Genomic DNA, 21875 nt, shown 5'->3' with positions numbered 1-21875 from the left:
GCCATGAGAAAGTTGTCCGGCTGCTGGGACCGTGCGAGTGGATTTATACTACTATCTGTACTTACTAGTGGCACAGACGCTGTTCCATCCTTTCCTCCACTTACATTACCCTTGCCTAACGATTGCGTCTGAAGCTGGGCTTGCAGCGCGGCTGTCTTCGCCATTAGGCGATAGTTCTGTATATTATGAGTTCAATTGACGGCAATTAGAAGGAATCATGTTCATGTTACTACTTGGCTTTGGCTGGTGGAGGTCCTGTAGAAGCCATATTAAGGGTGGCAGGTAGCCTAGCAGTTAGGAGCCGGCTAGGTGAAACATCTGTATATGTGCCCTTGAGCAAGGCACGCAACCCTAATTTCTCCAGGGTCGCTGTCAATAATGGTTGATCCCTGGCCATGACCCCACTCTCCGGGTGTGTCTCAGGGGAAGGTGGGATATGCAACAAAAAAAGTCAAATTCACCCTTGTACATGTGTGAAATAGGACAAATAGGACAAATGTAAGCACCCACCTAATTATTATTATGTGCCTTGATTTGGAATAATATTAATATTATTATCAATATTATTTATCAATATAAAAATGGGAAAGCCCTGTTAATGTTTTGTTGTCATTTGATAATTTGCAAAGAAAATATAAAATATTTGAAAAAGTCATGTCTTGAAAAAGTGATTTTGTATTCATTCATTATTATGCTGGACAGAAGTATAATTTGTGTTTTTACAAAACTATATTTTCTCGCATCCTTTGTTTGAACATAATATTGTACATTTGAGCTTCTGTAATGACCAATGAGAAGTTTAACAGCACACAATATAAGAGTTTACAGTATTTACAGTATTTGCTTACAGTATTACAATACTTACAGTATTTGCTTACAGTATTACAATACTTACAGTATTTGCAAACTCCAGAAGAAGGAGGTAAAAGGTAAAAATCTGTCCTTCTGAACAAGGCACTTAACCCACTGTTCCCTGGTAGGCCATCATTGTAAATAAGAATTTGTTCTTTACTAACTTGCCTAGTTAAAATAAAGGTTACATAAAATGTTTTTTAAAAATAGTGGTATTACAACACACCATGTCATGTTTCAGAACACCTTGGTGGCAGCTCAGTTGCCACTAGTTTTACTGTTACAAAACACTTCATTTTAACAGTGTGCACATCGGTGTCCCCAGTTCCTTAGCACAAACCTAGATTCCGATCAACTGGGGAATAGCAATAAAATGTCACTGAGGGCAGAGAGGAAGAAAGAGAGAGAACAGCTGTTTAAAAAAAATGCCTAAGTCACAATCCCACACTCAGCGAAAGAGAGAGACTGCCAAGGGCAGGGAGGGAGGGAGGAAAGGAAGGAGGGAGGGAGGAAGAGGGAGCACACAGAGAGCCCACTGTTAGAAGGAAGAAAGGCAGATTGAGTGTCAATGGACAGCGTAGGTAGATTTGCCGAACAAATTGTGCAGATAAACCCAGCACAGAAGAACATTTGGGATAGAGATAGAAAGAGAGATTACCACATTAGGATATTGAAGTACAGTAGAGTAGGATAGTGTTGTGACTGAAGGGGCAACAGGCGATTGTGATAGCCAGGACAGAGCAGCCAACCCTGGGAAGATGCTGTGAGGACTCAGGACTAGAGCCAAGTAATGGAGGTTGAGACAGCCAGCAGGCAGACACGATTGGTCAGGTACAGCAATATGGCATCTTTATGATTAATTGATAAATTAATATGAGATGGTATGTTGAGAACTCTTTTGAGTCTTAATTTGACCAACAACCAAAAAAAAAACAGACTAGTCATATTTAATTCAGTTCAATTTCAAAAGCAGTTTGTATGGTGCTTCTTTACTATAAAAAAAAAACGAAATTACAAACTTAAAATGTACCCAAATGAACTTTTGTTATTATGAATTAACATATTGATATTTTGATCAAAAGTCACAGTGCACAATTCATTGTGGGAAATGAGTAGTTGTAATATCAATAGATAAATGACAAACAGTCGATTAGACAGATAACACCTGTTCTTATTTATTGCGTATCCGTTGGTTGACGAAACAGGTCCTCGTGATTTTCACCATTTCCTCAGTAAAATCAAGTGATTCACTGGTTGATCTACAATGCCCTTATTGTATTGATATTGTGTTACAATACGTCTCCTACTTGTATTTTCATAAAGTAACCCATACTCTGTATGAATTCCAAGTAAGGTCATCTGCGTTTTGAAATGTTATATACTGTATGTGACCCATTGTTTGTGGTTGAAATTTGGGACCATGGTACCAAACGTATGTTGAGCTAAGCTGAAAAACACTTGATATGTAACAATTGTGTTTAGCCATAAACTAGTTAGTTTGATAGGCTTCAGAGTCATACTACGTCATGCTGCCGTCCAAAGCCATTTGTTTCCCCCTCTCTCATTACATTACCGCTAATAAGGTCTTCATAAGTCAAGAGGGTCATCACTAGTGTGTTGAGTGTTGAAGGTCACGATTTTCAGACTTTGGTGAACACTGTCAGCATACAAGTGTCTCTGTTCGTGAGATATTGTGTTTAGATGGAAAGAGATTGATTTCCTTGTGTGATTTATTCAACATAATCGTTGTCGGCATTCTCATGACGCTCCCGGGCTCCTTGAGCGCAAGGCCCACAAAGCCCACTCTGTGTGGCACACAAACACTCTGTTTGTCTTCGCTAGCGCTCTTTAGCATTTTCCGTTTCTGTTCCCCAAGCTAGCAAGCGACCCCCACCAGGTCAGAAGGAGATTCTCCAAATATTTCACCACACCCACATAAACCCTGGTTTGGCTAGGGCCAACATCTCCTGACAATGGCTTCTTGTTGTCTTCTCTCACTCCATGTCTCGCTTGTTGATAGTCGCGTAGATGAATAATGTTACCGTTCGGAATAACCGGGGTCTCCCACGACTGCGGCTATGGGGCTTTCTAGCTAGGAACAGGATTCAGTAACAGTGACATAACCAAACGCACACAAAACGGACGGATTTCCAATGACTTCCTGCTTCCTTGCCTTCAACATGTTACCCCATCCCCCATGTCCACCCTTTTTTTTTTTATATTCCCCTTCCCTGTCCTCCTCAGCAGTGCCGTCTAGTGCTGCCGTCTTGCGCTCCCCCCGCATGTCTCGCATACCATCTTTGCTTTCTGCGCCATATTGATTTTCACACACACTACCCAGAACCCCACCTGCTACCATGGCTAAGCAGCTGTCACCTGTCAGTTTCGCCATGGGGCGGCAGGGCCTGTGAGGGCTCAGAATAGAACCCTGTGAGAGAGAGTTGGGGGAAAGGGTTGGGCAAGTACACTACGGTACCCCCCTCTCATGAGGAACGGATTTTGGATAACAGTTTGGGTATGGATATGTGCTTGTTACATGTCACATGTTGTACTTGGTAGCAAATTACATTTTTTTGATGGGAATTAATTTGTGGGAGTAACACACTGTTTGGTTTGTATAGTTGTTTAGTTGTATGCAGTAGTGTGTTGGTTGTGTCTGGTGAGGCAAGGCCTGTTGAGTACACTCGTTGTTATTGAGAATCAAGTTTAGTTCTACTTATCGCCATTGACTGTTGCTGTTGATTTGTTTACTTACCAGTGTTTGTGCTAGCTTGGTGTCTTCTGGTTGGTATTGCCACTGTCAGCTCTTCATAGAAACGCTGTGTAGTACAAACCATTATAGGCCTCTTGCTGTTATGATCACAGTTTGCCTTTTTTTAGGTAGTGAAGAGAACCACATGTACATATATTGACTATCTAAAATTAGGCATCAACGTATCATTCTTTCATGGCAAATCTTTCATACGGACACTGAAGTGCATAAAATTGTTAATCAATGTTTACCTTCCTAATCTCCTCTCCTGTCCCTCATCTCCTATTCCTCTGTTTCTTCTCCTTCTCTCTCTCTTTCTCTCTCTCTCTCTCTCTCTCTCTCTCTCTCTCTCTCTCTCTCTCTCTCTCTCTCCATCTTTCTCTCTCTCTCTCTCCATCTCTTTCTCTCTTTGTCTCTCTCTCTCTCTCTCTCTCTCTCTCTCTCTCTTGTCTCTCTCTTCTCTCTCTCTCTCTCTCTCTCTCTCTCTTTCTCTCTCTCTGTGTCTCTCTCTTTATCTCTCTCTCTCTCTCTTTCTCTCTCTCTGTGTCTCTCTCTTTATCTCTCTCTCTCTCTCTGTCTCTCTTTCTCTATCTCTCTGTCTCTATCTCTCTCTGTCTCTCTCTATCTGTCTCTGGCTCTCTGTCTCTCTCTCTCTGGCTCTCTCTTTGTCTCTCTCTGTCTGTCCCTGTCTCTCTCTCCGTCTCTCTGTCTCTCTGTCTCTCTCTCTCTCTCTGGCTCTCTCTTTATCTCTCTGTCTGTCCCTGGCTCTCTCTCTGTCTCTCTGTCTCTCTCTCTCTCTGTTGCCCTCTCTCTCTCTCTGTATCTCTCTCACAGAATGGAGGACCAGGACAGAATGAGCCATGCCTCAAGTGTGGTCACAATCTCCTCTTTTCCTGTCAGAAGCAAGGTTTGTCTCTCCTGTCCTGAACCACCTGAACCACCTCTACCTTTGCTTAGTTTTTGTTTAATAAACAAGCTCAACGCTCATTGACACCACCGAACGCCACGAAGATCAACATTTACTGAGGTTATTTCATCAGCACAGTTATCAATGGTTCTCATTCAAACTCTTACAGGATGGCGATGACAGGGTGCAAACGTTTGGGAAGAGATGTAGGGCGGCGAAGAGAGACCCCAACTGCCCCGTGGTGATAAGAGGTTGGCTCAATAAGAAGGTACTGTTCAGTAAACAGAACATCCAAGATCATGTGTTGATCACTGCAAGGTAGCAATTAAACAGGCATTGTATTGAATGGGGATGTAGGACTTTCGGGGGAACACTATATTGAAACTCGTGAATAATCCATTGATGCTTGTTAATGTTTAGTCACGCTCATAGCTGCGTCAGAATGTGTTTCTGCTTGTCATTGTAAATCGTATAATTCTTATAAATGTTTTGTCCCATGTAGGACAGCTCTGGGCTGAAACTGTGGAAGAGAAGATGGTTTGTCCTCTCTAACTACTGTTTATTCTACTACAAAGGCAAGCAAAGAATACTGTTGTCGTGTGCGTACCTGACATAAATAGTGCCGTTTTCGTCCCGCTTTCTTCTCCAGCTTCCCTCATCTCTTTTTCTCTCTCAACTCGTTCTCTTCCAGACAGCAGAGAAGAATCTGTTTTGGGTAGCATCCCACTACCCAGCTACAACATTCTCTTCTGCACACCGCGAGAATGCAAGAACAGAAAGAACACTTTCAAAGTAAGTAACCCTGTATACATTCCACTTTCCACTATGTCGACCGTAGGTTCAGTATCTGTGTATGCTTATACTGTATACACAGTATATGTGTGTGTGTGTGTACACTGTAAAATAATGTATTAATATGACATTAGGTGGTGCACCAGGGAATGCGCTCCTACTTCTTCAGTGCAGACACTCAGGAGGACATGCTGGGCTGGGTCAGAGCACTCAGTCAGTCCGCCTGTATGGAAGCAGACAGCTCCATCAACAGGTACCTGTATAGAGCTATTGGACACTTCTTCATCTTTGGATTTCCTTAAATAAAACCTTTATGTAATAATCACACAGGACTCAGTTAGAACTGTATTGTATTTCATTATAAAGAGGATATAATCCGGTCATTATGCTATCCTTCCTTTTCTGCGTTCTCTCAGGCGTTGCTCGAGTTATCAGGACTTCACGCAGATAGGTGGCAGCAGTGAGTCTGTGGATCTCCCTCATTCCCCCTCTCTCAGTGGTCCCCGTAATGCTGCGCACACCAACACATCACAGAGGAATCCAAGTCAGGTCGCCAGGGGGAGAATGGGGGCACCCCATTCGGAGCCAAGAGGGAGGCGGAGCGTGCGGCGAAGGTAGAACGGGAGGATTTGCAAGCAGCCTCAGTTTCTAGACATCTGTCACCTGCCACTGTCTCTGTCATCAAGCACATTTCGCAAGTCGCACGGTTATTCTGGGGGAATTGTCTAAGGGGGGGGGTGGTGATTTCTGTGCATTCTGTGCTATTTTGTGTACTTAGCCCATCGCCCAGAACACCCAGTCCAACAGAATTTAGCAGCAGACGGAGAGACCGGACAGATGAGGATTCCCTCCCCTTCCATTCTGGTCCTAACACACCACCCAAGCCCACAGAATTCATGGGGACAGGTTCTTTGACCCCCAGAGGTCAATTGGGATCGCGACCCCACACACCAGTCGGGCGGGTTGACATTCGACCCCAGGAGGATCCTCCCATGATGCCACAGACCCTGTGTTACACCCCTGCGTCTCCCAAGATGGAGTTTAAATCCGCCCCCCACACTCCAGGGACTGACAGATGGCACACAATCAACAGGGTGAGGAGGACACGATTCGTTGATTTGTGGTGTTATTCTACACCTGTAAAGGTTTAGATGCCGGGCAGAGACTCAAATAATAGAAGGATTCAATGAGTATGTGGCGTGTTCTTGTGACAAGGTAAAGCTAAAGCGTAGACAAGACGACATAATTAAAGAAGAAGTTAGTTAAGGTTGGGATTAAGGTTGGGTTTTTCATTATTTAATTATCTCAATCTCCATGTTGACTTTTTTCCCCCCTAGCCCACGCCTGTATATTCCTCCCTCCACCATACTCCAAGCGGACGAAGAGCTTTCGGAAAGGTACAAAACAGTGTGAATATACACAGAGTGTGCACAACAGAGCATAATCTCCTTATGTACAGTACACAGTGCATTTGAGAACGTATTCAAACTCCTTGACTTTTCCCACATGTTGTTACGTTACAGCCTTATTCTAAAATGAATTTAATCAAAAAATGGCCAAGCGAAAACAGATTTTTAGAAATGTTTGCAAATGTATTTCAAAATTCAAAACAGAAATACCTACGGAAGTCTTCAGACCCTTTGCTATGAGACTCGACATTGAGCTCAGGTGCATCCTGTTTCCATTGATCATCCTTGAGATGTTTCTACAACTTGATTGGAGTCCACCTGTAGTAAATTCAATTGATTGGACATGATGTGAAAAGGCACACACCTGTCTATATTACGTCCCACAGTTGACTACCATGAGGTTGAAGGAATTGTCCGTAGAACACCGAGACAGGATTGTGTCGAGGCACAGATCAGGGGAAGGGTACCAAAACATTTCTGCACCATTGAAGGTCCCCAAGAACCCAGTGGCCTCAATCATTCTTAAATGGAAGAAGTTTGGAACCACCAAGACTCTTCCTAGAACGGGCCGCCCGGCCAAACTGAGCAATCAGGGGAGAAGGGTCTTGGTCAGGGAGGTGACCAAGAACCCGATGGTCACTCTGACAGAGCTCCAGAGTTCCACTGTGGAGATGGGATAATCTTTCAGAAGGACAACCATCTCTGCAGCACTCCACCAATCAGGCCTTTGTGGTAGAGTGGCCAGACGGAAGCCAATCCTCAGTAAAAGGCACATGACAGCCCGCTTGGAAACAAGATTCTCTAGTCTGATGAAACCAAGATTGAACTCTTTGGCCTGAATGCCAAGCATCACGTCTGGAGGAAACCTGGCACCATCCCTATGGTGAAGCATGGTGGTGGCAGCGTCATGCTGTGGTGATGTTTTTCAGGGGCAGGGTCTGGGAGACTAGTCAGGATAGAGGGAAAGATGAATTGGAACAAAGTACTGAGAGATCCTTTATGAAAACCTGCTCCAGGGCGCTCAGGACCTCATACTGGGGAGAAAGTTCACCTTCCAACAGGACAATGACCCTAAGTACACAGTCAAGACAATGCAGGAGTGACTTCGGGACAAGTCTCTGAATGTCCTTGAGTGGCCCAGCCAGAGCCCGGACTTGAACCCGATCGATCGAACATCTCTGGAGAGACCTGGAAATAGCTGTGCAGCGACGCTCCCCATCCAACCTGACAGAGCTTGAGAGGATCTGCAGAGAGGAATGGGAGAAAATCCCCAAATACATGTCTGCCAAGCCTGTAGTGTCATACCCAAGAAGACTCGAGGCTGTAATCACTGCCAAAGTTGCTTCAACAATTGAGTAAAGTGTCTGAATACTTATGTAAATGTCATATTTCACTTTTTTACATTTTGAATACACTTGCAAAAAATGTCTTAAACATGTTTTTCCTTTGTCATTATGGCGTATTGTGTGTATAATGATGAGGAATAAATTGTATTTAATCCATTTTAGAATAAGGCTGTAACGTAACAAAATGTGGAAAAAGTCAAGGGGTCTAAATACTTTCCGAAGGCACTGTACATCAACAGAGAATATACACTGTCTGTACACAGAGAGTTAATACATACCTACAGTATGTAATTGTAATAACATTATAATTCATCGTAGTGCATTTATAGACAAATAATTGTATAACTTGATTGTAAAAACGTATTTGTATAACCATCCATATTAGCATGTAGACATTGTATAATAAGCCATGTTATTGTATATTGCCTGTATATCTCTATATTCTTAATTACGTATTGTATTGTATATATTTTTGCCCTGTTTCTCTATTCAGAGCTACTCCACAGGGGGGGAAACAGACTTATTGCCCCCTTTGCCCCCATCTTCAAGAGTTCCCCATGCTCCTCACCCCCCACACCACCACCATCACCACCACCATCACCATCGCAGCCATATGTCTGTCTGTCTGCTACCGCCACCTATGGTACAACCCGTCTGTCTGTGGTCTGTCTGTCTGTGGTCTGTCTGTCTGTGGTCTGTGTTTGACTAGCTTTTTATGTTGTTACTTGTTAATGTTGTGTTTTGTCTGTAGCACTTAAGATGACAATATGCCATAGACTTGTAATTTAGTACCTGCAACTGCTGACAAGTTATACCAATAATGACACTTGGCTTGCACGTATTTAGGGGAACACTTTCATGTTCAGCACTATTCAAGAGATAGGCATATATCCCCCTAGAGTCAGATGAACTAGTGGATACCATTTCTGCGCAGTTGCTAGTTTACGTGAAATGACTGGAGGTCTATGGAACAGCCAGCGTCCTAGAGAGATGTTTGCCATCTGTCCGCCCTGTTGTTGTCTAGCTACTGGCGAGTGAGTCCAACAACCGTAAAACTGTCTTGTCTAGCGATATCCTTTGTGTTCGGTATTTGTCTTCTTTTTTTTCAATCTCTGGTTCGTCACATACGTTGTTTGACAATTATGTGTTTTCTGTTGTTTAGTGCCACATGTAGCTAGCTGCAGTTTTGGCAACACGAGGCTGCCGTAGCTTCAGTGTGTTCAGATCAATGTGCTGTTGGTGATTGTGAAATTAATTGCCTACTACACTCTGTTGAGGTCAAAGGTTATGTTTCAACACCATTGCATTTCTGCAAAGGAGAATAATGGCAGTAGCCACAGCCTGTTTTGTCATGCACTATAAAGCATGTGTCAACGACTGTAGAGCTCATGGGCAAACTAATTTCATAATAATTGAACTTAAGAGACATACTATATCTGCACGTATATCTTGTCTCAAAAAATATTTCGATGTTTTGTGTAGCATTACGAGACGATGGCTCTACAAAACACAAAAAGAAAACACTCACTCAAGCAAACTTGATTCAAACCCAAACATGTACACACCAACAAGGATATTCTTTACCCAATGTTCCCTTTTATTCATGCTGGGAGTAAGGGCATTTGGGGGAACACTTTCTAATGGTACACACATACATTCCATTATTCACAAGGAAGTCATACGTGATGCCTTGTGTGATTTGGGATTTCATTCGAGTTAAAGGAGGAAGTGTGTCAAAATCAGTCTGAAAAACGAATTGGTTAGGTCATGAGCTGTCATGAACTCTCTGCTTACAGTCTTCCAAGTCCGAGCTGTTCAAAGAGAAAGAGACGCCGCCACCCGTCAGGCCTCTTGAGAGTGAAACAGACGTAAGAATATTTGTATTTGTGCCCTTTAATGAAATGTAGTCAATACATTCTTCTTATTGTTTCAATGATTTCTATATTGTAGTTTTTCACTAATTGAACCATAGCCTCAGGGAGTAGAGGTGCTGACAAATCTTGAAAAATTTTTTTTTTTAAATGGATGTCCGCAAAATGTGTAAACTAGGCCTTTATTACTCCTGTATTAGTGGAGAAAAATACTCGTCAGCACCTCCCCATCCCGTTGTAAAAAAATATTCCTCAGCACTCCCCCATATTGAACTGTGTTTGATTGATGAACTGTTTTTTTTTATTGTGTTAGGCTGTGCTGACTAGACTGTGTGGGTGTGACAAGCTTCTCCAGTCTCTCTCTCTAGAGCTGGCCCATCTACAAGTTGACAAGGTCAGTACCTTCAGCTTACAGTTTCCTTTCCATGACAAACACAATTGTTCTCGCTTTTCTACGATACGACAATAGTGCATATTGTTGTTATTCACTCGACACTTCACACACACTCTGTCTTGACTTGACCGTGTTGTCGATGGTTTCATCTGGTGACATTTTCCATTGTAGCGCCTGTTTTCGCACCGCAAACTTCGACCTTTGGAAGCTTCTTACAATCCTTTCCTGTATTGCGACAATGTAGCATGTATTGCGCAAACTTTTTGACCCTTCCCATCTCTCCCTCTCTTCTAGGACAGTGTCCAGTGCGCCTTAGAGATGACCAGGCTGCAACTGGACGAGTGGAGGAACCAAGGACTCCGAGGACAGGAAGGAGCACTCACCCAGAAGGCTTTGCTCCAGGAAGAACTGGTCACTATCCGAGCAAGGATGTGCGACGTCTCATTGGTGATGGAACTGATATCTTTTAAAAAAAGAAGAAAAAAAAGGAATTGTTTATGATTTTTATGATGTACCAGCGTTGAATCAAAATGTTCATTGATATCCACATCAGCAAGATCATATTATGAACCTAAACTTGATTTCTTAACCCCCGAATTGAAGTACGTTTGTTTACTTTTTGGTACAGGAAATGGATAGAGTGTGGAGCCAGTATGAGAGGATGGAGAGCGAGCTGTCTGTGTTCCGATCACACCTGCAGCACGTCTGTAATTTCGGGATGCCACAAGTATAGACTCCTCAGTTTTGTCACACTTTACAGATTCTCTCGTTCTCTTATAACATTCATATTATTGCAATGTTCTTGAATTGGATTTATGTACACTGCAACTCATAAAATGTTTCCCATACCCACACTGGTCGGTTTCACCCACATAAGGTATATTCCTGACGTGTCCCCGCGACATTCTGAAATTCAATATGTATTATTTCACAGTAATACAAAAAGAAGCACCGCCAGCATGCTTTTTAAACCAAACATTTTGGGAAAGATGAAATACACAATGATTGCCTGAGGATCTTCCTTCTGCTCTCCTGAACTTTCCAACACATGTCTGATGCATTCCAGTCCCTTCAAAGCATACGTCATTCAGACGGACATTTTGGCACAACCTGATTAGACAGTGTGTTATTTACAAGGCCAGATTGAAAAAGTTTCAGCAAATCATTTGTACACATTGTTTCGGATACCCCCCTAAAATAGACAGTACAACAGTGTGACGGTCCATGCTATCACTATCATAAAAACAAATATGTGCTAATAGGGTACTAACATAATACAGAAAATGCGTGGTATTCAGAGGAATGTACTGTACTGCAGTATTGGACAGATCTGCCACATCTGTCTCTCACCGTCCCTAAAAGGTAGTTATCAATCAAAGCCCTAATAAAGGTGCTCGTTGAACCTGATAGACCGACGTCGTCACAAAATGCAGGCTAAATCACACGAATCAGCCAAGGACTCTTCCTTCGGAGCACATTATTTGATGATATGCTGAGGGTGTGAAACTAGCCTAAAATGTTGTTCCAGGGATAAGGTGTTTCAATGGGTGTTTTTGATTTATTTTACCTTTATTTAACTAGGCAAGTCAGTTGAGAACAAATTCTTATTTTCAATCACGGCCTAGGAACAGTGGGTGTTTTTGAAGGGACCAAATAAAATGTCATTGTCACTTTTTTGTTGTTGAAACTTCTATTTTTCCATGTACCCTGAAAGAAGTCTATGGGGCCAGGAAAGAAGTCTATGGGGCCAGGAAAGAAGTCTATGGGGCCAGGAAAGAAGTCTATGGGGCCAGGAAAGAAGTCTATGGGGCCAGGAAAGAAGTCTATGGGGCCAGGAAAGAAGTCTATGGGGCCAGGAAAGAAGTCTATGGGGCCAGGAAAGAAGTCTATGGGGCCATCCACGGCTTTGTTTTGTTTCAAAAGCCACGGCTAACTTGGGGACAAAAAAATAGATATAGGGGCATGCTCACCGTGTTCAACGTTGCATGACCAAATCAACTCAAAGACTTGGTTTGAAGTTACTTAGAATTGATTTGGCCTTAAAATGATCTTTGACCTAGTTCGGTCAAAGGTCATTGTTAATATTATCTAATTTCAATCAATCAAATGCAATGCAGGTGTAGAAGCACAGTGGCTAGGAAAAACTCCCTAGAAAGGCCAGAACCTAGGAAGAAATCTTAATTATTATAAACATGTTTAATAATTATATCTTACCCAGCTTGATGAATGTGGCCATTTTTGTTTATTTATGTTGTTCTAAAAATAACTGGTTTGAAGGGCCATGGGTCATGTTAAATTTTGTAGAAAAACCAAAAGTTCATCTCACCCCTCCTCAGGAGCAGTCCCAGGCCCAGAGAGAGCTGTGGATGATGGACGACATCCTCTCTGGACTCAGGGTCAACAGGGATAACTTCCGGGTCCTGCTGGGCTTCCAGAGGCACACAGGTAACGGTCAGAAACACTCCTACTTTGTCTGAACATTACCTCATACTGCTCATGCTTAGGAACGAATAGCGTATGTACACATTGGAAGAGGGAGCAATCAGATGCAGATATGTAAAGATACAGTGTACAGTATGGCTCTTGATTCAACTTATTCTCTTCACCTTGTGTGTGTGTGTCTTTTCTCAGTTCCCACAGGAGTATTCCAGAAGTCATCCTCCCACCCGGGGACTCCTGGATCTCCAACAGAGAGGATGCCAAGTGGACTGCCAACGGTACAGTACGACTACCATACCACAATATCAGTGCCCTAGTAGGCTACTATAGTGCTGTGGAATGATACCAAGTCAGAGTGGGGTCTCTGTCAATATATCCAAAGGAATATTGGATAAAGCATATGATTCAATGTTCTTATAAGGGCGCTGTTGGTGTAATGATACCAAACAATGAGCTTTGATTGATTAATGATGTTTATGATTTTGTCAGGGGGTGGAATCAGAGCCTCCGGCCCGCCCCCCTTTACCCCAGGAGCTCCAAGACACCAATCAGGGAAGAGATCAGGGGCATGTGTGGATGAATCCGAACTACGAGGTGAGTATAGAGAGAGACATAGGTTGCATCCTGATTTTCTACCCTTGTCCCAAATTGGGCACTTGCACTCCATTTTGTAGATCTAGCAATAGTGGAAACTCCCCCTGTGATCTCTGTGTATGTACTCCAGGGCATTTACGGTGGCCCAGGAGATCCATTGGACAGAAGAGGAAACAGCCAATCTGATCTCCATGGTGACAGGACACAGAGAGAGACATCAGGTAGCTAGTATGATATGGGGTTTATGACTATGTCTTTGACTATCAAGTACTTGAACTACCTATCTACACTCTTAGGGGGAAAAAAGGGTGCTATCTAAGAACCTAAAAAGGGTTCTTCGACTGTCCCCAATAGGAGAACAACTTTGAAGAACCCTTTTTTGATTCCAGGTGGAACCCTTTTCGGTTCTATGTAGAACCATTTCCACAGAGGGGTGCTACCTGGAACACAAAATGATTCTACCTGGAACCAAAAAGGGTTCTCCTATGGGGACTAGCCGAAGAACACTTTTTAAATCCTTTTTCTAAGAGTGTACCGTTATGGTATAACTATGGCAAACAGCAGCATAGACTTAATGGTTATTTAATTGCCTTGGAGACAATCGGCCCTTCTGATGGTGGTACATTGTACTGTACTTTCTTGGTCAGGTTTTCTTCATGTTATCAATGACTATTTCTTATACACTCCTTTTCCCTCACTCCCTCGATCTCTGTCACCCACAGAATCTCAGTCGAGTTCAAGATGGTCCACACCAGACATTACAAATAAAGTAAGATGGTCTAATTAATCTACGTCTCCACCATCTGCACCTTTTTCAAATGCAAATCACTTGATGGAATACGAATACAGTAACTGAAAGGTTAAAAAATATATATATTCAAAGCCAAATTCAAAAACAAGGTTGACTCTTATTGTCGTGAGTTTTGCCCTGGGGGTAGGACTGGGTGGTTTACGCTTGGTGGGCCAGCTGCAAAGTCAAAATGGGCTACATCGAGAAATTCATGAAAACAAAAATGAACTTTTTAGTCGTAATATAAGGTTAGACATTACGGTTAGCAGTGTGGTTAAGGTTTACATTTACATGTTTAGTCATTTAGCAGACGCTTTTATCCAGAACGACTTACAGTAGCGAGTGCATACATTCAAACCCTCAACCCTGGCGTTGCAAGCACCATGATTTTAAACCTTGTGGTTAGGGTTAGGTTTAAACTAGGATTGTATGACTTTGCGGCTGTGCCAGCTAGTGACAACTCTGCAGAGCTTCCTTCAGTACGTGAGTCATCTCAGTAAATGCCAAACTGCATTTTTTTATTGTCTTGATCAGGTTCCTTACAATTAGGGCATGTTGCAATGCCCCTGACAGTCAACAGAGGGAAACAGAGACACGCGGCTCTGTGGTTCTCGCTGTAGTTTTCTTCTCTCTCTCTCTCTCTCTCTCTCTCTCTCTCTCTCTCTCTCTCTCTCTCTCTCTCTCTCCCTCTCTCTCTCCCTCTCTCTCTCTCTCTCTCCCTCCCTCTCTCCCTCTCCCTCACACAAACCACACAGTATCACAGATTTTCTATTAGCACTATTACCGATGCATGCTCGGGCATTCTCAGTCGTTCGCGACAACCAGTCATGACTTCTGTGTATTGGAGTCGTATACGTTGTGCTAGAGCCTCCTTTTTTTCCCCTCAGAAGGGAAGGATGAGTGAAGAGGAGCAGATTGAGAGGATGAGGAGACATCAGGAAAGGGTAGCCAGTCGGAGGAAACCGCCTATGTCCGGTCCCACCAGCCAAACCCAGTATCAAAGTTCAGAACCGAAAGAAGAGGTTGGTTCTATGAGGATTAGTGTGTAATGGATTTATGTATGATCCAATATGTATGTGAACCTATGATCCAACATTGTATGGATATATACAGTGCGCTGAGTATACCAAACATTAAGGAACATCTTCCTAATATTGAGTTGTACTCCCCCCCTTTTGTCCTCAAAACAGCCTCAATTCACTCTACAAGGTGTCGAAAGTGTTCCACAGGGATGCTGGCCCATGTTGACTCCAATACTTCCCACAGTTGTGTGAAGTTGGCTGGATGTCCTTTGAGTGGTGGACCATTCTTGACACACACAGGAAAACTGTTGAGTGGGGAAAAACCCAGCAGCGTTGTAGTTCTTGACACAAACCGGTGTGCCTGGCACATACTATCAGACATCCTAAGGCACTACCGTTTTGTCTTGCCCATTCTCCCTCTGAATGGCGCATGTACACAGTCCATGTCCCCCCCCCCCCCACCCCACCCCTTCATTTACACTGACTGAGGTGGATTTAACAATAATAATAATAATATATGCCATTTAGCTGACGCTTTTATCCAAAGCGACTTACAGTCATGTGTGCATACATTCTACGTATGGGTGGTCCCGGGAATTGAACCCACTACCCTGGCGTTACAAGCGCCATGCTCTACCAACTGAGCCACAGAAGGACATCAATAAGGGATCATAGCTTTCACCTGAATTCACATGGTCAGTCTGTCATTGGAAAGAGTGTTCTTAATGTTTTGTATACTCAGTGTACACTCTACTGTATGTTAATATGAAGTCTCATTCCAAGACGCTATATATCCATAGAATTAAAATAAAATAAAATGATCAATAATATGAGATCTGTGTGTAAAACATTTACATTTGACATTTTAGTTATTTTGCAAGACTCTCTATCCGAAGCGACTTACAGTTAGTGCATTGATTTTAAGATAGCTAGGTGAGACAACCACATACAGTGCCTTCAGAAAGTCTTCACACCCCTTGACTTTTCTTTCACATTTTGTAATGTTACAGCCTAAATTGAATGTAGATGTGATGTCACTGGCCTACACTAACCCAGAAGTGGAATTGTGTTTTTAGAAATGATTTTTTTTATTTTTATAAAAAATGAAAAGCTAAAATGTCTTGAGTCAAGAAGTATTCAACTCCCTTGTTATTTTTTATTTATTTATTTATTTCACCTTTATTTAACCAGGTAGGCTAGTTTGAGAACAAGTTCTCATTTACAACTGCGACCTGGCCAAGATAAAGCATAGCAGTGTGAACAGACAACAACACAGAGTTACACATGGAGTAAACAATGTGGCAAGCCTAAATAAATTCAGGAGTAAATATGTGCTCAATTAACAAGTCACATAAGTTGCATGGACTGCATTATCCCTCAGTCAAGCAGTGAATTTCAAACACAGATTCAACCACAAAGACCAGGGAGGTTTTCCAATGCCTCGCGAAGAAGGGCACCTATTGGTAGATGGGTACAAATGAAAAAAGCAGACATTTGATATCTCTTTGAGCACGGTGACGTTATTAATTACACTTTGGATGGTGTATCAACACACCCAGTCACTACAAATATACAGGCGTCCTTCCTAACTCAGTTGCCGGAGAGGACGGAAACCCCTCTACGATTTCACCATGAGGCCAATGGTGACTTTAAAACAGTTACAGAGTTTAATTGCAGTGATAGGAGAACTGAGGATGGATCAACAACACTTTAGTTACTCCACAATACAAACCTAAATGACTGAGTGAAAAGAAGGATGCCTGTACAGAATAATACTACTCCAAAACATGCATCCTGTTTGCATTAAGGCACTAATGGAAAACTGCAAAAAATGTGGCAAAGAAATTAGCTTTATTTCCTGAATATAAAGCGTTATGTTTGGGGCAAATCCAACACAACACATCACTGAGTACCACTCGCCATATTTTCAAGCATGGTGGTGGCTGCATCCTGTTATGGGTATGCTTGTCATTGGCTTGGACTATGGATTTTTTTTGGGGGGTTTACAAAAAAACAGAATGGCCTCCCGAGTGGCGCAGCGGTCTACCAATTTGACAGAGCTTGAACAATATTGTACAATCCTGGTATGCAAAGCTTTTAGAGACTTACCTAAAAAGAGTCACAGCTGTAATCGCTGCCAAAGATGATTCTAACACGTATTGACTCATGTAAATGAGATATTTAATTTTCAATACAATTTAAAACAATTCTAAAAATATGTTTTCCCTTTGTCGTTATGGGGTGTTGTGTATAGATTGGGGAGGGAAAAAATTGATTCAATCAATGTTGAATTCAGGCTGTAACACAACAAAATGTGGAATAAGTCCAGGTGTATGAATACTTTCTGAAGGCACCATGTCCAATATACAGTATACAAACATTCCATTCCAGCTAAACAATGGATGTGTAGAGTTTTGCAAAAAAAAAAAAGTTTTAATCTATGAATAAAAAAAATCTTAGAACAGTAATATTTTACATACACATGAAGAAAAACTTGTGAATATTATTTGGAAATAAACTTCATATATGCATATATGCAGGCCTAAACATGTGAATGAGTCATTTTTTTGTTTTAGGCCCCCTTTCCTCTGAGGGTGACTAGAGTCCTCACAGCCGTCTTGCCGTCCTCTCTGGTTGCCCGACGCGTTTCTGTCGAGGACCCCCCTCCCGAGTTGGCCACTCCGCTGCCTGAGCAGATTCCTCCAGGAAGATTGACAGAGCAAAGCAAGCAAATACCCCAGAAAGCACCTAGAAGGCAGTTATTTGAGATGCCTGATAAAAATTCCAATTGGTCCCAGGCAGAGATGAGAGAGATGAGCCAGGAGCAGCCGCCGGCCAAACGGTTGGCTAGGGCTCTACAGGAGTTAGCTTCAGCGAGGCAAGAGCAGAACTCCTTTGGGCTCAATGCAACTAGGGCCCAGCAGAGCCACAATGTCACCACCAGATCCTCCAGAGAGGACCCCTGGAAAGAGGCGTCCAACACAGAGTCTGCTGTGGAGGCCCTGAGGCCCCAGCAGGGTCAAGACTGGGCCGTTGTGGGCAATGGGGGTGTGGCCTCTAATGGAGGCGGGGCATCTGATCCCAGGGTAAGAAAGGAGGATAGGGGTCATGACACTACAAGAGAAGTGTTGGGAGGATGTCAGAGGGAGGAAGAGAAGGTGAGATGAGTACAGTTCATTTCATCTCATCTCTTATTTCAGTTATGAAACACGAGTCACATTCTAATAAAGGCTTTTTTACAAACTAATTAGCCAGTGATCGCCAAACAACTGTGACACCACAGGAGGCTGGTGGCACCTTAATTGGAGAGGACGGGCTCGTGGTAATGGCTGGAGCAGAATGGTATCAAATACATCAAACACATGGTTTCCATGGTTTCCAGGTGTTTGATGCCATCCCATTCGCTCCGTTCCGGGACGTTATTATGAGCCGTCCTCCCCTCAGCAGCCTCCTGTGTGTGACATTAGGTAATCTCTAATGACAGTTTCACCTTTTACTATTGTACAGCTAAGCATGCCACAAAGCTCAAAGTCACAATTTGGAAAATGTCCTTCTGTTCAACTGCAATTTCAAGTAATGATATACACCCATTGATTCCCAAAAGAATATAACTTATGAATGCCACATGAAATACAGACAAAGACTCAGGATTGTGGCTTTCATGTCACAGGTTGAGGGACACGCCACTCTCCTAACATCTGCCCCGGACCCTGACCTCACCCCTGAGCAGAGAGAGGCCAAACTGAGACGTGTGGAGAGGATCAGGGAGAGAGTCATCCGGAGGTGGGGTTCATTGTGTGTGTGTGTGTGTGTGTGTGTGTGTGTGTGTGTGTGTGTGTGTGTGTGTGTGTGTGTGTGTGTGTGTGTGTGTGTGTGTGTGTGTGTGTGTGTGTGTGTGTGTGTGTGTGTGTGTGTGTGTGTGTGTGTGTGTGTGTGTGTGTGTGTGTGTGTGTGTGTGTGTGTGTGTGTGTGTGTGCGTGTGTGTTTATGCTGGGTTATGATGAATCCCTTCTGTGACAGCTCAGTGTGTTTCACTATGTAGAGAGACACTTATTAGAAGGGATATCAATTACTCTATATATTATACTGTACATAGATAGATTGCAGTGGAGGCTGGTGGGGGGAGCTATGGGAGGACGGGGGTCATTGATGACTGGCTGGAATTGAATAAATGTAACGGTATTAAACACATGGAAGCCGCATTTGACTCTGTTCCGTTTACTCCATTCCAGCCATTACAGTGAGCCGGTACTCCTATAGCTCCTCCCACCAGCCTCCACTGATAGATTGTGTATACCTGTCTCTGTGTTGCTATACATTCTTGTCATGTGTTTTCTTTATGAGTTTGCATGCATCTACGAATCTAGCTTTAATCTCAGGGGCTTTCCTTCTACCTCCTCTTTTTGTCCCTCCCTGTGCCTCTCTCTCTCTCCCTCTGAATCTCCTCCCCTCTCTCACTTAGTGCAGTCAGAGAGAGTGCCGTGGTGCCCGGACATCCACTGACCAGGATGGAGAGACAGGAGCTCCACAACACCCCTTCTACACAGAAGACCTATGACAAGGCCAGAAAGAGCCGGGAGATGCCAGGTAAGAGAAAGGGGGATAGCTAGTCAGTTGTACAACTGAATGCATTCAGCTGAAATGTGTCTTCCGCATTTAACCCAACCCCTCTGAATCACTTATAATGCCTAGGTACAAACACTCATGCTGGCTTGATGTGATAAGAGTTATTTTGATAAATGTATGCAGAAAGTTTGCACTTTCTGCTTTCGTTGCTCTCGGTAATTATACAGTCTATGCTCTTCTACTGTCAGAGAATCACAGCAATTCCAGAAATGTTTGTACTTTTCAGTTTCTGGCCCTTATGAGGATGTCTGCGGAGGCTGGTGTCATAGTGACGGGAGCGCTCTACGTAGTAACAGGACAGTAGAACCTCCGACCCCTGGAGAGAAACCTCTTTATGAAGATGAGGGGAAGGGGCACATTAAAGGTCATGAGAGTCATATTGGGAACAAAACACTGCACAAAGGTCACGGTGACAGAAAGGGTATCATGAAATGTAAAAAAGAAAAGGAACCATCCACTTCCTCCAATAAGATCTCCTCGATGACTGTATACCAAACTGATGAAGGCCTGCAATTCAAGAGGTGTGAAGACAAAGAACAGGAAGAAGACCAAAAGGAACTCTCATCCTATCACGTTGAAAGCAGTTCTCTGTCCACCAATCTGAAAGCAGAATGGTTCCTCTCAACCAATCAGTGGCGAGAGTTCATACCTTTACGAGACCACGGAATAGAGCCATTGTGCCAAAAGGAAACCTTGAATGTGGACAATGATCCAACATCTCATGATGCAGGAACTGATTCCAATGGTGACACATTTTCTGTAAGTGAAAGTTTAGAGAAAATGTTTGAAAATCATTCACTCTTCTATAAAATCACAAGTGACATCAATCTGTCAGACACGGACATTACAATGACTGATGGACAATCAGTATCCAATCAGGGAGAAGAGATTGAGAGGGCAACCAATGACATTTCAACAGCAGATGAAGTGACCTATAGGGTGGTAAGACCAACAGACCAACAAATCGAAGGTTGCCACCATTCAGAATCGTCCACAAGTCATGGTATAGCCACAGACGATAGTGGAGACATCACTACAACCAATGAGCAGCAAGATTTAACATCTAAGGACCGGAACGCACCACTATCTGCTAATCAAACATTGTGCGTCTCATCCAAACCAGGACATGACCTATGCATCTATGAAGAGATATCGGACAATGACGCTTTGCCCAAAGAAACAGAGGAAACAACTCAGGAGAGTCAAGGGGAAATCATACAAAGTCAGGAATGGAGGAGACCTAATCCTGAATCGTGGAATCATCCTGAATCAGAACAGGTCCCCTTTATGCATATGTGTGGAAGGGCAGAAACAGGACAAGAGAATTGTGGAACAGTAGATATGACGGTAGAACAGGAGGGAACTGGAGAGTTGAAGGTGGCCAATAGCAGTGTAAGTGGAGAGAGAAACCACGTGGTCCAAAATAGACGGAGCCCATCCAAAACCAACTCGCTAGGCCTGTACGAGGAGGAAAGGGCGGATCGAAGTGCCTCATTTGGAAGAGGCAGAGTAACAGTACTGCGGACAAGTTTATAGAGGGACTACCAAAATGGAGGATGACAAGGAAGATGTAGTACAATAGAGACTGGAGTGAGCTAGATGCGGGGGGGGGTGAAAGTGATAGAGAGAAATAGTGTATTGAGGAGAAGAGAAGAGAGATATCTGGGAAAGGAGAATGATGATGATGTTTCCCAATGAAAACAGTTCAACATCTAAAGTTATGTTAAAGGTTATGTCCGGGAAAAGTGTGCGATAATCAGGATATGCTACCAACGGAAAATGGAATTCACCACAAGACCTGCATGTGCGTATATACTGTGATCATATGCCGTATGAATACAATGTAGGGTACAGTACTAGCAATAAACGCATGCACAGTACATGTCAAACGGCCGAGGTTACACAATTATTCCACCCGGTTTACATATCTAACACTGAGAAAATACACCCCTATGTATCACAGTTGGATGGTTGTTCATTGTTCACCAATAACACGTATTATTGTTCTCACTATATAACATGAATTGTGCTTGCGTTTTGTATCTCAAATGTCCTAATTAATAAACATATGTCCGGCATTA

General features: G+C 43.0%; 1 protein-coding gene across 7 annotated transcripts; it reads left to right on the top strand.

Annotated features, from left to right (window-relative positions):
• The first annotated feature begins 1430 nt into the window (after nt 1–1430).
• Nucleotides 1431–21875, top strand: si:ch211-234p6.5 (pleckstrin homology domain-containing family A member 4). 7 transcript variants are annotated; one of them, XM_035746946.2, is made up of 24 exons: nt 1431–1683; nt 4439–4511; nt 4681–4779; nt 5014–5086; nt 5203–5303; nt 5438–5556; nt 5720–5917; nt 6082–6397; nt 6641–6700; nt 8552–8701; nt 9855–9926; nt 10243–10323; nt 10618–10770; nt 10952–11050; nt 12660–12768; nt 12955–13040; nt 13252–13356; nt 13487–13577; nt 14079–14125; nt 15034–15168; nt 17745–18254; nt 18839–18951; nt 19636–19755; nt 20021–20169. In XM_035746946.2, exons 1-23 carry the CDS (start codon nt 1643–1645, stop codon nt 19724–19726), a joined length of 2922 nt encoding a protein of 973 aa, XP_035602839.2. In that variant the 5' UTR covers nt 1431–1642; the 3' UTR covers nt 19727–19755; nt 20021–20169. The 7 variants fall into 7 exon arrangements, with proteins under 7 accessions (XP_035602839.2, XP_052344234.1, XP_052344203.1 ...); XM_052488274.1 differs by having other exon boundaries at nt 1432–1683; nt 17745–18326; XM_052488243.1 differs by having other exon boundaries at nt 1434–1683; nt 15037–15168; nt 17745–18326; nt 19631–19755; nt 20021–21875.

The sequence above is a fragment of the Oncorhynchus keta genome, chromosome 3, assembly GCF_023373465.1.
Source record: "Oncorhynchus keta strain PuntledgeMale-10-30-2019 chromosome 3, Oket_V2, whole genome shotgun sequence".
NCBI lineage: Eukaryota > Metazoa > Chordata > Actinopteri > Salmoniformes > Salmonidae > Oncorhynchus > Oncorhynchus keta.
This window is presented reverse-complemented; position numbering and strand designations above follow the sequence as displayed.